Source organism: Lonchura striata, chromosome 10 (genome assembly GCF_050655825.1).
Source record: "Lonchura striata isolate lonStrDom1 chromosome 10, ASM5065582v1, whole genome shotgun sequence".
NCBI classification, from domain to species: Eukaryota; Metazoa; Chordata; class Aves; order Passeriformes; family Estrildidae; genus Lonchura; species Lonchura striata.
In genome coordinates, this window is record NC_140712.1 from 22,374,915 (window position 1) to 22,389,842 (window position 14,928).

The 14,928-nt window shown below is 45.8% G+C and overlaps 1 protein-coding gene across 1 annotated transcript in view; it reads right to left on the bottom strand.

The window, feature by feature from the left end:
- The window catches only part of CHSY1 (chondroitin sulfate synthase 1), a 74,845-nt gene that overhangs the window by 57,455 nt on the left and 2,462 nt on the right, over positions 1-14,928 (bottom strand). The window contains exon 2 of the mRNA XM_021552637.4: positions 7,899-8,394. Within this exon, the coding sequence (XP_021408312.3) occupies positions 7,899-8,394 (496 nt within the window). The remainder of the gene's footprint in view (positions 1-7,898; positions 8,395-14,928) is intronic.

The following is a 14,928-nucleotide window of genomic DNA, read 5'->3' on the forward strand; positions in this document are numbered from 1 at the left end:
TTAGTGAGAAATTGTTTTAAGCATTTTCAAGATCAATTAAGATGGTGTAACAGTCCAGCAAAGTAGAATTGAGTTCTCTGCTTCAAATCAGATGGGTTTAGAATACAAAACAGCAGCTCTGGAGATGGGAGGTGTCTACATGAAATGAGGTTAGACAAATGCAGGGCAATTAATCCTCTGTGCAGTCAGATTACAGACTCCCCCATCCCCAGGGCCACCAGACACAGCCAGAGCAGGTTCAACTGCTGCAGGTTGTCATCCTGCACCTTCTCTGCTCATCCAGGGTCCAGCAGCTCTCCCTCACAGCCTAAAAGGCCAGTCTCTGTCCTGACATGTGAGGTACCCTCAGGGACAGCACACAGGGACTCAAGACAGTTCTCATTTGTAACTGCAGATGCAAACTATGAAAAAAAGCAGATCCAAATGCCATTTTCTGCCTCGTCAGCACCGGGGGACCGTAAAGTTCATCAAGGACGCTGAATTTTGGAGAAGCAAAAGATGAACTGGGAGTTTCTGGCCAGGGTGAGGAGTCAGCTGCTGTTAACAGCTCTTTTTGGGATCTCTCCCAGCATAGGCAGCAGACCAGTGACTGCAAACAGTGTGAACTGGAGAAAATGTGACTGTACAGATGACAAATGCATCCTCAGATGCTGCCCTGGGACACTGTCAGCCCAGGGAGCAAGGCAAGTGTCTCACACACAGCCTGCTAGGAAATGTTCTTTCCCAAAACATTCAGAAAACCCCTCATAGCAGGTTAGTGCTACACACCACTGTGGCTACAACCACTCCATAGAGCAACTGTGGGTAATTATCCATGCTCATTCATTGGAAGGTCAAAAGAAAAGGATCTTATTATGCTAAATTTGGTTGTTGGGTTTTGTTTTTTTTTAAGTAATAAATAGGTATTACACTGAGACCCATCGTATCTATCCATTTAAAAAATCCAAGTTTTGTTTCTTCTCCGTGGTAATTCAATTGTTCTTATTGAAAAAAAAGTCAAGTATTTCTTAAAATACCATACTCCAAGTAGCAGGTAGCACTGAAAGCATTTGAGCTGTGTGTTCCTACCCTCCTGTTGGTGACCTCAGCTAAGTTTATATTAAGCCCCTTCCCAACATCAGCACTTCATTTTTATTTCCCACCACCAAACGAGTCTGGCTTTTCTCTCCCATGCTCACAGGCTCTGACACCTCCTTGCTGCTGGTGCTTTAAGCTGCTCACAGAACTTGGCTTTAATAGATTGAGGGGAGAAATTCAAATTTTCTCTCCAAATTAACACAATTAGCCCCCTCTCCTCCCACAATTACCCTCAATATAGAGATGAGCTAAAAACTTCCATACTGAGAGCTCCAGCTGGCATTTTATGTCCTCTTCAATCAAGAAAGACAATTTTTAAATCTATTTTTATCACTGTCTAGTCACACAGGACACTTACAGAGATCCTGGTTTTATACAGAGGTATCCATGAAATGGCTTATTCCCCCCACCTTCATCTTTTATACACAGAAATTAGCACTAAAGAAAATGGAAAAGGAAACTTGCCGACTCAATGTCTGGTCAGATATCATTGACCCATAGGAGATAACTGACTACAAAGGTATTACTGGGTTTTACACCGATTAGATTTGGAATTTAACAGTGTCCTTCCAAGGCCTTCAAACAGATGGAATTCCCCTACAAGAGGCAGGGCAGCTCTGATCACAGCACAGGTACCAGAGTCTCAGAGTTCCAGCAAGCTGTAAAGTGAGATTTTACCCTGCAAAAGCAGGATGGTTCTCCCATCAGTTCAAAAGAAAAATAAACAATAGAAAGCTTCCAGTCTCGGACTCACCTCCTTCTGCCTATCCCCACTGCTGTTCAATAGAACAAACTCAAATCCTCATCTCTCTTCTGAATGCCTTAATTAAGAAACTGGGATGATGAGCTGTTTTCTTAGAGTTCTTTGTCCTGTCATGCTATGAAGGATTAGCCTTTCCTGACTTGTCCTCAAGATAATAACTAATCCTGATGTCTTCCTCAACTCAACAGGCTGCACAGACACTAATTTATAACAGAATCACTGCACTCCAAGACAACAGAAACAGGGGGAAAGCAATCCTTCTGTTTGCTGGATTCATGGCTGAAGCTTCCTAAGAGTGTGCACGACACCATCAAAGTCCTCATTTCAGCAACCCTCAGCTTAGGCATTAGGTCAAGTCATCCAGCTAACTAAGGACAGATTAACCATGTGCTCACAAAAACTAGGTCAGTCCCAAACAGGCTCTACAGCCTGGAAAGGCCTCTCAGCAAGAATCCCCCAGCCCTCCCCTCTGAAAAGGATGTTCTGCAGAAAGTGAGTGGGACCCAGACTCACATTTTGTTACAACACTTGTTCTTCATTTCTACAGCACAGAATAAACCTTGAGCAACCTGCATTCAGAAGTCAGTAAGAAGCCACTCAGTAATGTCAAGTTCTCCCTCTTTGGAATATCTGGTTCTCAAATATTCAGTTATTTTCTGAAGTGAAAGAGCCAGGTCAGGACCTGGCTGCAAACCTGAGACCTGTCTCCCATTCCAAACCTTCCAAATCCTCCTAACCCACACCTTGGTTTCACAAACCCAGTCTGCAGCCTTTACTCCCTCCTTTGACCTCTCTGCCCTCCTCCTCAGCAAACACTAAAATTAGACCACAGTGGTCATACCACACTGCCTCCCCCACTGTTGTCATGGACTCCCTGTCACATCAGTCATGTATTTCAGTCTCACCCTGACCCCATGCATCACCTCCCCTGCCCAGATAATGCTCTTCTCTAGACTTACCTGTCTGTCCTTTGACAAAATGCCATTCCTCATTACCTTCAGGGAGCTCAATCTCCATCCATCCCCAGAATGCATGGCCACCCACTTACATCTTAATCTGAAGCCAAAAGACATCTCTGAGGCGTTCCAAAGATAAAATTTAGTGCTGGAGGAAAGATGGCTTATAAACATCCACCCTAAAACTCGGGTCATGCTTGTATCCTCCCTCTCTCACACACACAATTCACATCACAGCTTTCTTGAAATTAAGAGATGCAGTGGGCTGCACACACAGCCAGATAAGGTGCCTGTGCTGTCAGGGTTTGTCAAGTTTCCACGCTCTGACTTCAGAAAATGTCCAAGCTTTGAAGCCAGGACAATACACACATATAATAATGTCTGATTTCAGGAGTGCTGCTGGAAGCTCCTACCACAAAGACAAGTCAAATCTTTCATTTGCTGGCAGAGACTCCAAGGAGAGGTTCATGGAGCAAGAACAACCAAACACCACAGTCCAGCCCCACTGCCCACAGTGTCTGCAGAGAACAGAGGTGCTCCAGAACACCCTGCCCCAGCACCTCCTCACAGACCCCATCCTGCCCTGCTCTGAGAGCACACTCTGTCCTGGTTGTCACTCACCCCCAGCCACAACAGGATCAATCTCCTTTCTGTTCATGAGAGAAGGTTTTCACAGAGGATAAAGCAAAGGAACTGGATGTCAGCCATTAACAGCAGCACCTCTTTCCAGTCCTTCAGATCTGATCAATCATTGCAGGACTACAAGTTTTTTTATTTTTTACTTCCGGCTGTCTTACAGAAAACCATAAACTTCAGTTTTGCCCTTGGGAACATCAATCCCAGACACAGTATGTTCTGGCACTGCCAGTATACTTGGCAGATAAAATGTGCACTTTAAGGGCTTTCTTAACTTCAGTGAATTTTAGAGTAGCAATTATCTTCAGTTACTCCAGATGAAAGACCACACAAAATGTTAATTCAAGCCCCCCTTCTCCCAAAGCCCCCTGCTATCCCTGGTCACCACTGCCCTACTTTTTCCCCTCACCAACACCCAAAAGGTTGGACCTGCTCTTCCTTGTTGCTCACATTTCCTGGTGAGATCACTGCCCTTGTCATATCTTTTCCATCTACACTGTAAAAAATCCTGTCTCCTTTCAGGACATTTTAGAGTTCTTGTTGCAGTTTGGAGGAAAGCATTGCTTTCTCCACACAGACACACCTGCTGCATCTCACCGAATTTCTCCCACAACCTCAATCAGAACACGAGATAAAACAGACAAAACTGGTTCTTTTTACCTGCCAGAGGTAGCAAAAGATGCTCCACTGGATCCACTGTAGGATCCACTATTGCACTGTAGGACACAGAGGAAGGAATTGGGATCACCTAAAAGCAGCGTGTGTCAGAAAGGTTTTAATACTGAAGAAATGAATGAGATGTATCAACCCTGCCTAGACTTCTAGCAGTTACAAAGAGGCTGTAATAAAGTTGTGAAGTTTTGAGTTGCGAAGGCTGAAACACCACCAAGCGACACAGTGGTGACTTTGTAATTCAGGTGCATTTAAAGGAAATATTAGACACAAAACTGAGATCAGCAATACTTTTGGGATGGTTTAAATCACAAATGAAAGAGCTTGTCATCAAAACCAGAACATGTTCTCAGGCTGAAATCCAAGATCCTGCGTGGCACCACATGGCAACGCAGGAGAAAACAAAACTTCCATGTCCCTGTGATCCATATGAGATGGACTGGAAGAACTACTGGTGAGAAGAAAGGGGAGAAGGAAGGAGACTTAAGTAGGCAATCTTTTCCTGAGAATAACACCCAGCAATGTGCCAGAAGTCTAAAGTACCAATACACTAGAAATGCAGAACCACTTCTGAGGAAGTTCAATCCAAGCCTTTAGTTCTCTTCAAGAAAAAGGACCACACTACATTTTTTCATGAACTCTCAAGCTCTCTTCTGGAAACTTTAGAGATTTCACAGCTCCATGCTTCTTATTATTGTTTTATCATTTGCTGCATAAAAACTCTGGCTTTGGCTGCTCCACCCTATAGAGTGCTGAGTTTTACAGCTATTTGTGAAACAGCAGCGACAGTCTGGGTTTTGTTTTTACAATTGCGATAATCCCTGCCCTAAAGAACTTACATTTAACAGCCATGTCTCATCTGTGACTCACTCAACCTGTGTCAAATAAGGCTGTGTGAAATAACAGCTCTGAGCCTGGTCACAGGAGCTTAAAATCTCTTGTGGGCTGCAAACTGCTCCCAGAGCAGCAGCCTGGGTGGGTCAGAGCTGCCCAGAGCCCAGAGAGCTGCAGTTGTCCTCAGCCTTGCACACACTGCTGCTGCTGCTTTTCTGGGCTGAGATGACACAGGAAGTCCAAAGAATGGTGGTGTCAATTCCTCTACTGCTGAAAAGCTTCTGACGGCAGGAAGAGTGTGAACAAATCCTCTCGAGTCTTGAAATGGGCAATAACTGATGCCACTCTAATGAAAGGGCCTGAGAGGCACTGCAGAGAGCAGAGGAGTGACAGAAACACAGGAAGGGGGGGAAAAAAGGGGCTTTGAGACAAACTGCTGCGAGCAGAAACACCACACAGAGCTGGGCCTGGTGATGCATTCGGGCACATCACCAGGGCCAGGGAAGATGAGCAGCACAGTAAAGACATTGTGGGATACTAAAATCAGAGAAAAGGGGCAGTGACAGTCATGGAGATGAGTAAAACGATTCTGGGCAGGGAGCCCACCACCAGAACAGTGCAGGGAAAAGCCACCCGCGGTGAGGACCAGCAGGGCACTCCACGCCCGAGATGCTACGAACGAAACCCAGCGAGCTGGGGGGTCACTGCAGAGACCTGAGCTCCTCGCTGGTGCTGCCACTCGAGCCTCTTCAGAATTGGAAATGCAGGCTGCAAAGGAGAAGTATGAGGTTTGGGATTTCTAAGGCCAACACTGCTCTGTCTGCTGAGCCTTGTGCTGTCACAGCTTTTCTTCCGACGGGAACTGTGGAGGACGCGGTGGCTGTGCCCCAGCAGAGCAGGCACAGATGAACCTTTTGCTCCAACAGAAGCTCAGCGAAACACAACACTTTGCAATTCACTTACAGTGGCCTGTTACTTGATGTTCATGAATGTACAAGACATGGAAAATGGGAAAATGTCACTTTTACACCATGCCTTCCTGAAACAGCTGTTGCAACAGCTGTGTTTTTTCACACAGCTATTGCTTTATCTGAAATAAAATACCAGGCACATTTCATCCGGGCAACAAGAAGACCAGATAAAAAAAGATGACAAGTATTTAAATTGAAAAGCCACAGCTAAATGAGAGTGGACATACTTCTTGCAGAAGCTGTGTACTTTTGTCATTTAAATGCTTCCTACCCTCCCCAACAGCTGAGCCCTAACACCCCACACTCACGGGCTACTTCTGAACACCCAGAAGTTTATACACTTCACACAAACCAATTTTAACAGCTCATGGCATTTAGGAGAATCCAGCATTAAGGCTAATAACAGAAGCTCATCAAACAAAACTGATTATGAGAAAGCCCATCTATTTCTGTCAGACAGCATCCCCAGTGCAGTTGTGTGCTATCACTGGTTATTCCAATCCAACATTTGGTTATATTGAATTTAGGAGCTCTTTGCCAGTTTCAATAGGACCAAAATGCTGACCTTCAGTAACTAATCAAATGCCAGATGGTACAGGCATTCACAGTAGAAGTCATTTCAACTCTGAATGTCTATATTAAAAACTTTATGCTGCTAAAAACTGTGGAAAAAGTTACTGACTCTTCACAAATGGCTAAACCACAATGCTGGCGAAACATAAACTAGTTCCAGGTCTGAAAGAGGGGAATGTGGAGAGGCACTGTTAAGTCCAGAAAATCTCCAGGCACAAAAGATATTAATTAATAACTGAAGCTGGAAACTTCCTTTTCCTTCCTCAAAGGCTTCCCCATCACTGAACTGTGAACTGAAACAAAGCAACAGCTTTTGGGGGTAGAAGCTCAATGTTAAAGTTAAACCCAAGTCTTTGCCAGTGAAAGAGTGGCTCAGCTGCAGTATCTGTCACTGTGACCACAGCTCCCGTCACACAGGCAGAAGAATCCCCCTTCACCACATCTCACAAAAGGACAAATCCATAGTTGCGTCAGGTCGTAAATGTTTGTGCACAAACTGTTCAGCCTCTCTTCTGCTTTCAACTTCTCCCATATTTCTAAGGCAGACCCACCAGCATTTGCCCTGGTGGAAGTGCAGCTCAAGCCCAGCAGCTGCTTTCAGCCAGGCAGTCTGTAAACACCCAGGACTTGCTTCAAGGAGCGCAGCACACCCAGGCAGGAGAAGCCCCTGTCACCTCCAGGGAGGAGCTGCCAGCTCCCAACAGCCAGCAGCAGGAAACTGCCACAAGCAGGCTCTCTAATTTTTTTATCCCCCAAAATGCCAAATTTGCAGGCACATCAGTGTGGGCAGACCACGAGTTTCGGTAAGAGTGATGGCTTGTCTCTGCTGACGTCAAGGACCTGCTGAGCAGGCGCCTGCAGGATGGGGCTGCCAACGAGTGCCCAGAACAGCAACAGATTTGAGCTGCCAGAAGGCAGCTCCGCATGCAGGGTTACAGTGCCAGCCACCACGAGACATCTCCAGTTTGGGGAAAAAACTATCACTGTCAGGGCAAACATCTGTCAGCCTCACACATTTCAACTGCAGTAAGAAACACGGTAATTGGATCATCCATTTTCCATGCTGACACCAAGACGTACTTGCCTAAAGAAGATAAAAGAGGCTTGGACAGTCAGAACTGCAGGCACTCGAAGCCATTTTGATTTCAGCTTATTCCCTTTCCATCTAAATAAAAATATCTATTATGAATAATGAATGTTCCTCCATTTCCCTCCTTACTGCTACATTTCCAAATCTTTGTAGGTCTTTCCAAGGGTGACACTCGCAGGAAACAAAAAGCGTAGAAACCGTACGCGTTGAGTTGGATGGTGATGCTGCAGAGGGAGGCGAGGGCTGGGGGAGCCGCTGTGCACAACAGCAACCCTGCCCTCTCCCTGGCACCACAAAAACCACCTCCCCACTCCCCCCGTCCTTACCTCGTAGGACCAGACGCACTGCACCCCCGCGAACCTGCGCACGCAGCGTCCCACCTCCACGTCCTCGTGCGTGGTGTACATCTCCCGCAGGCACTCGCCGATGTGCGGCACCATCCTCCGCAGCACCTCCCTGCTCATGATCACTCCCGGCCCCCCCATGCAGAAGTTCTCCCCCGGCTCCAGCGCCAGCTTCCCCATCTCCTCCGTGGTGCCCAGGCCGGTCTGGCCCAGGAACAGGGGCTCGCTGCTGTTCAGGCTCCTGAGGAAGTTCTCCAGTTTGTCCCCTTTGATGTAAACGTCGTCGTCAGCCCTCATAAACCATTCGTATTTGTCCAAGTAGTGGTCATGCATGTATTTGAGCATCATGAAGGATTTCTTCTGGGGTGGGTAGGAGTCATCTACACCTGGAAGTGGCACGATGGGGATGGGGATAGACGTGTCCGAACCCTCGCTGGAGAAGAATTCGACCTTGCCGGGAATGGTTTTGGACCACGTTCTAGATAGAAAAAAACAAGAGGGAGTAATTAAATAGCAAACCAGAGCAGAGAATGCTGCCACAGACTATGTTTCACCTGCTTTACAAATTTTCTTTTCTGAACACCTTAAAAGTTCATTTTTTACCACACAAATAAGGACATTCACATAGCACACACAGCAACTGGTACAACATACACAAAATTCTTTTATGACAAGAGTCTGAGTACCAGTTTTGCACCTCCATATGTTAAAAAATAATTCAATAGCAGCAGTTCACTAGTGGGAAACAGGATTCCTTAAGCACACTCAGTTTTGCACTAACAGCTTTTGATCACAAAACACGGAGGCGATCCAACAGGGCCAACAATTCACATACAACTGAATTTACTGCTTCCAAAGCTTCCCTGCAAGTTATTCAGCATCATAGCCACCTTCCATCCCCTCTAAGCCTCCCCAAAAGCTCATATGTGCACTTAGAAATACAGACTTCCAGAGAGTAAATTCACATGAACTTTTAAGGAAACAGCATCCCTTGGGAAACCCCAACCAAACAGCAACTTCTCCAGATGGTGTGAGAAGCAAAGCACAGAGCAGAAGTAACCTCAAGTGGCTTTGTCCATACCAGAAACGTTCTAAGAGATGCCTGTAAAACTCCTAATTCTCACAGTAACATGGTGCTACCCATCATCTGCACCTCCAGCAGCTTTCCAGACTCTTCACTCCAGGTTTTAGTGGAAAGGAACTGCACAGAAGAGGAGCCTTTCCTGTGCAGGACAGCAGAGCAACATCTGCTCCACACCTTCCCTGCTCCTCTCTGACAAATCCAACCCATCTGCGTGGGCAAACTGGGTCACTGAGAGCAGGAAGAGCTGCAGGATGATTCCTCAAGGCAGAGCACAGCCTCCTCCAGGAGGATTTTCAGTCACATAACTGTTACAGCCTTGCCCTCAAAAATTATTAATTTTAAGCTTGCAGTACCATTTTCTGAGATTCTGTCTGGGATAAGAGATCACATACCCCTCACAGAAACTCACAGAAAACTATTTTAGTTGGTAAACCAACAGGTTTTGCCCTTTTATATACAGGGAGAATAATTCATAGCTCTATTTGGCAACTATAGTCAGAATATAACCTAAAGCTGATGTGAAAAGACTCTCAAGGTAAAGGACACACTATTCCCTCAATGCATCACTGTCATTCTGACCAGATGCCTCTCAGCACAGGCTCCTTGCCAACACCTGAGCAGATTTTGGGCATCACAGACCATCTGAAATATGAAATCTCCACAATTAGCTATCATATAAAGCCTGAAATGTAAAAATACTTCAGGAGAATTATTCCTTAAGTTCCATCAGAAAATGCAGAGGTATTTAGTGAGACTACCTAAACATCAACTTTGACACCTTAACAGTTTCTCACTTATTCCACTGTGTGTAATGAATATCATCCAATTACTTTAAAAGCTTTGTCTCCTGGATTTCTTACTGCCATGGCTAGTGTTTCATAGCAAAAGTTTAGATCCAAGCTTCCCAGAAGAGCACGGAGTAAAGCAAATGGAAACATTCCCACTGACTTCACAACAGAGGTGATGAGGCCTTTAATCATCAGTGAAGCAATTAATGCACAGTACTGCTGGTTATAAATCATATCCTGTTAAAGCACTGAGAATTGCCCATTTCAAAAGGAGACATGGTCACATCCTGAACTTTCACTAACTATTAAGGAAGTTCTGCTGTTCATTTTCAGACACCCACACTCCACGTACAAATCATCTCAGATCAACTCCCAGTCTAAGCTTAAAAGACTTTTCTTCACTAAAGATGCATTTAAATTTTAGTGTGACAGAAAGGACAGAAGGAGTTACTGAGAAATGCAGCTCATCCACTGAGAACAGAGCTTTGGGTGGACCCAGGACACTCTGCAGACAACCACCAGGTTGAAGTTACAGCCTAAAGTCTTAGGGAAATTTCTGTTTATTTACTTTTTTATTCAGAAGTAGACAATGTATTTTCAGACTTGCTCTTCATACCTGAAAGATCTGCCTTTATCATGACTATAATCTAGGGCAATACAGGATGTCTTCTATCACTCCAAGCTTTAGCTCCTTTCTGGAAGTCATCAAGCCCTTCTGTTGATTGAGTTTAAATTTACTGCTTGCTCTCCAACTAGGTACCTTCAGCTCAGGAACCACCAATAATTGCCAAGAGAAGAGCTCCCATTCAACAGAAAGGGAACAAAATGCATGCACATCCATGAACCCTGGCATGCTTGATTTCTTCTTAGAGCACTAAACCCCTCATCTCAAAGCCAGTTTGAGCCCATCTTTCTGTATGAGCCATATTTAGGTTTCCCATTAGACCAGGTGTAAAACAGAGACATTCCTGCATGTGTGAGGAGCACAAAGGGGACAGGAAGACCGTGCCCTAACAGCTTCCACATCCCAAGGACCTGTGGGTGGCCACAATGTCACTCCAGCCTTGGGATCTCATGTCAACCACATCGACCGTGCACCAGCACAGCTTGACTGAGCCTTTGTTCACCTCCTGCAACAACACAGTTTCTAGGATGAGACAGCTCAACGTGTTATTTGTGACCGTGGCTTTGTCTGAACCCAAAGGAACGAAACCCTTGCACGTGGAAAAACAACCCAAGTGTCTGTGTCACCAGAGCACGGCTGGGGCAGAGCCTGAGACAATGGAGCCACCACGGGCTGCTCCTCACGTCGAAGCCACAGCTCCCCGTGGCCCTTTCTGGGGACAGAACACAGGGAGAAGTTTGCTCAGGAAACGTGGTGCTGCACTCAGCCAAAGACGCCAAAGCACAGAGGGTGAGATGAACTGTGAGCAGGTTTTTCTGGCCCCAGTATCAGCAGAACGAAGGACTGATGAATGCAGGGATGAATTCTGATCAAAGCTGCTTTTAACTTTTTTATCCACTGTTGCAAATATTCAGACCTGGCTCCATCACCAGCAATTCTGTAGTTTAGTATGTAAAACCTACATTTTTTGTCAGTCCTCCCAACTCCACTGTAGTTTACCTTGTCTGCTCTCAGGTTATGGGCAGCAACCTGACCCTTCAGCTCCTGAGCACAGAGCTCTTGTCTCAACACCTCCCCTCCTCTGTGGCCCCACCAACATCCCCCTTTCACCAGCTGACATCACTCTCCTGGTCAAGGTTCCTCCAGTATAAGACCTGCAGGTTGTATCTGCAAAAGAACTGTATGGTTGATAATACTTAAAAAAAAAAAAATTATTGAAATTTTACACCTTCCTTCTTCCCCACCACCCTGTCACCCTGAGCTGTTTAAAGGACATTGACACAGCATTTCTGCCACCAGACTCCTGTATCTGCACCTGCAGAGACCACCTGGGCTGCAGTGATCGGTCACTGAGGGCTTCAGTCAAAGCCACTTCAACTCTGTCCACAGAGAAATATCAGCTTGTGAATACAACTGATACTGCACTGAACGGGTCATTTAAAAACCCTGACAGATCCCAACCTTATCTCCCCTGTGTAATCTGAATCTGCTGCTTAAGCAGGAGGATGTGCATGAATCAGGACACCAAGGCTCTCCATTACCCTCCCCAGGAGGTAAAAAACCTGCACGATGCTGTGTGACCTGGTTTCTCTCAGTGCACAGGACACAGTACTCCACAAACCAGAAGGCTGTATTGACAAGGAAATCAAAGTGAAAATTAAACAAACACAAACTAAATGAGTAATTCTTCCTCAGAAACAAAGCTCTAAGCAGAGGACATGAATCCAGTGATGCTCCAGTATTGATGGCTACCAAATAAATTTTACCATCCCTCTCTCACCAGTTTTGCATACTGGATATCCTACGTGTACCCTAGGCTAAGGAAGTCACAAGCAAACTATGTGAAAAGATTTTATCTTTTTACCTGGAATGCCAGGTACTCATGAAATACAGAAAACCTTGTGCACACCAAGAGTGCTAAAAAACCCCCATATTTTCTAAAAAGTGACTACAACTGTAATCTTGAAATGTTGTCAGAAGTTATTTCTTCATTTAAAAAGAAGCTTAAAAGAACAACTTTCAGTAGGGGCAGCACAAATCTGGAATGTTTTATCTTCAGTTTCCAGTATTTATTATTTATTTGTATTATCTTGCTTATCAACTCTGCAGACTCTGCTGAAGCAGTCAGTGGCGTTATGCAGACAGTGCTCCCTTTGTAGAGACTCAAGCTGAAGACTGACAAAAAATGTATTTGGTTTTTGTCTGCAACTCAGGAAGTTTCCCTCAGAGGAGATCAGAGAAATCATGTGAAGTTTTGAGAAATAGTCATCTTGTATAATTACGCTGAAGAAAATCATAATTTGTGAAGAACTCAGCAAGACAACAGACATGCAAGACTGATGTCTTGAATGCAGCTAAATTCTATGTTGAATTAGGGCTAGTTTGGCATCACTGTTCTTCAAGGTCCCATTCTTCCAACATTTGCTACATGGGAAGCAATGAACCACAGCTTAGACAGGAAAACTGAGCTTGGAAACCAGCACACTGCTCCTGCATGTGGTACTGTAGATACCACATGAGAGGTCACCAAAAAAAAAGCAGTTTTTTTAAATTTCCAGATCTCTGTCACTAAGATCTGCATTACAGAATTCGAATTTTGAGGAAAAGCTCCTTTTCAGGTTTCTGCAGGACTGCTTTAATGGAGAACCCAAGCAGATATCACAGCTCTTGGAGTCCTTTGAGCTAAACTCCCCCAATTTTAAATGATGCTAGTTTTCTGTCCATGCATATCCACCTTCCTTGTGGACACGGGGACAGAAATGGATCCATCACCCACAGGCACACAGCCAGTGGGCCAGGCTAAGATCAGAGCCCAAGTGTCTCAGAGTTTTGGTCCATATGCTCATTTGGGGGGCATAGATGACTTTGTTTTACTTACCCCCCACCCCATATCAATAACAGTTGCTCTGTGTGTTTCTTTCATACCGTTCCTTAAACATCCTCACAAATTTTAGGTTACTGGCCAGAAATGCCAAGTACATCATGTGTCTGCTGGAGGGTACCTGAGCAGGACACCGAGTTCTCACTGCTGCAATACTGTCGTACGATTCACACATGAAGTAAAACACGTACTGTGCTGGCACGACATTCAAAGTCACTTCACAGGGCCCCCTCCCAAGAGGCAGGAGCTCCACAACCCATCACATCCCCTCACCAGCGACCAGAACAGGCCAAACCACCCGACAGATGCAGATCTGATTTTAGGAGCAGCACAACAACGTGTAAGTGCAGGCTTAGACAGATAACACTAGACAGATAACACAAACTCCCCCACACCCAAATCCTTCTGGCTGCCTTTCACTTAAGCTCTTCCGAGCACTCAGGTATTTGGATTCCAGCTTCCTGTAAGCCACACCAACAGAGGCAGCACGTTGGGAATGGAGCCTCCATCCTTCTGCCACAGGGCAGGGATGGCTCAGCAGCAGCCCCGGGCATCGCTCATGGTCCTCGTGGCACTCGACAGTGCCGTGGGGACTGTCCCAAAAAGAGAATTGCTGCGGCTGTGCTCCTGCAGAGATGCTGCCAAAGGCCAGCCGCTGACATCTCGCCATTAACTGCATTCACACCACTCTCCTGCCACGTTTCCCAGGAAATCTAGTTGCTACGCAAACGGAAAAAAAAAAAAAAATGGGTTAACTGCCTGATATTTCTGTTCCTGAGACAGCAGACTTAAATCTTCTGGGAGACTGCTTATTCCCATCCTCTCCTTCCTGCAGCTCTTTTAGGACAACTCCCCTCCACTGCAAAACCATTAGCACATATTGTTGCACTTTCCCTGAACCCCAGCCATCCCTTTAACTCCTTCCTGCCCAGCTCTGTTCCTGACTATTCCTTGTCCTTCCAAGTGACACCGTGGCTCCTGCTGCTGCACTTCACCGGCCTCCTGGAAGGGAAGCTCTGCTAACCTGGCTGTCAGATGCAATCACTGCTGAGGCTGCAAATCTGCCCTCCCAAAACCTGTGGATCTAAAGCTCACTCTCTGCCTCACAGACTACAAAAGCAGGACTGTTACAAAGAGCCGGCGGCTCCCGAAAATCCAGCAGGCCTGTTTTGCCTTGCAGTGGTCATTTTGCTCATGATTGATGTTCAGGAAGTGGATTGCTTCCCCTCTTGTTAGACCCTATCTGGATTCACAGCAGCCAGGATCAGCAAATGCTTTCCGCTCTGGTCCCTTTTAGCTGTGTCTGTAAATGGCCTTTGAGCCACAGCAATTTGGAGGTATTCAGCTTCTGAATCCCTAATTCCTTTCGGCGTGGTATCAAGGCTCTGCACACGCTGCCACCCCGGGAATGCCTTGCTAGCAGCTTCCCATTTCACTGGCTGTGCCAGCGATTCAGCTCACCAGGATGCTTTGTCAATGTAGTAATCCCAGCAATTGTCTGCTTGAGTACTTCATGGCAATCAAAAGCCATTTAAGATTTCAGGTTTGTCTTCCTCTTCCCCCCTCCCCATCTTCTTTCCCAAGAGATGTCTTCCTGTCACCAGGACATTAGCTCATTTCTTTCACCAGCGGAG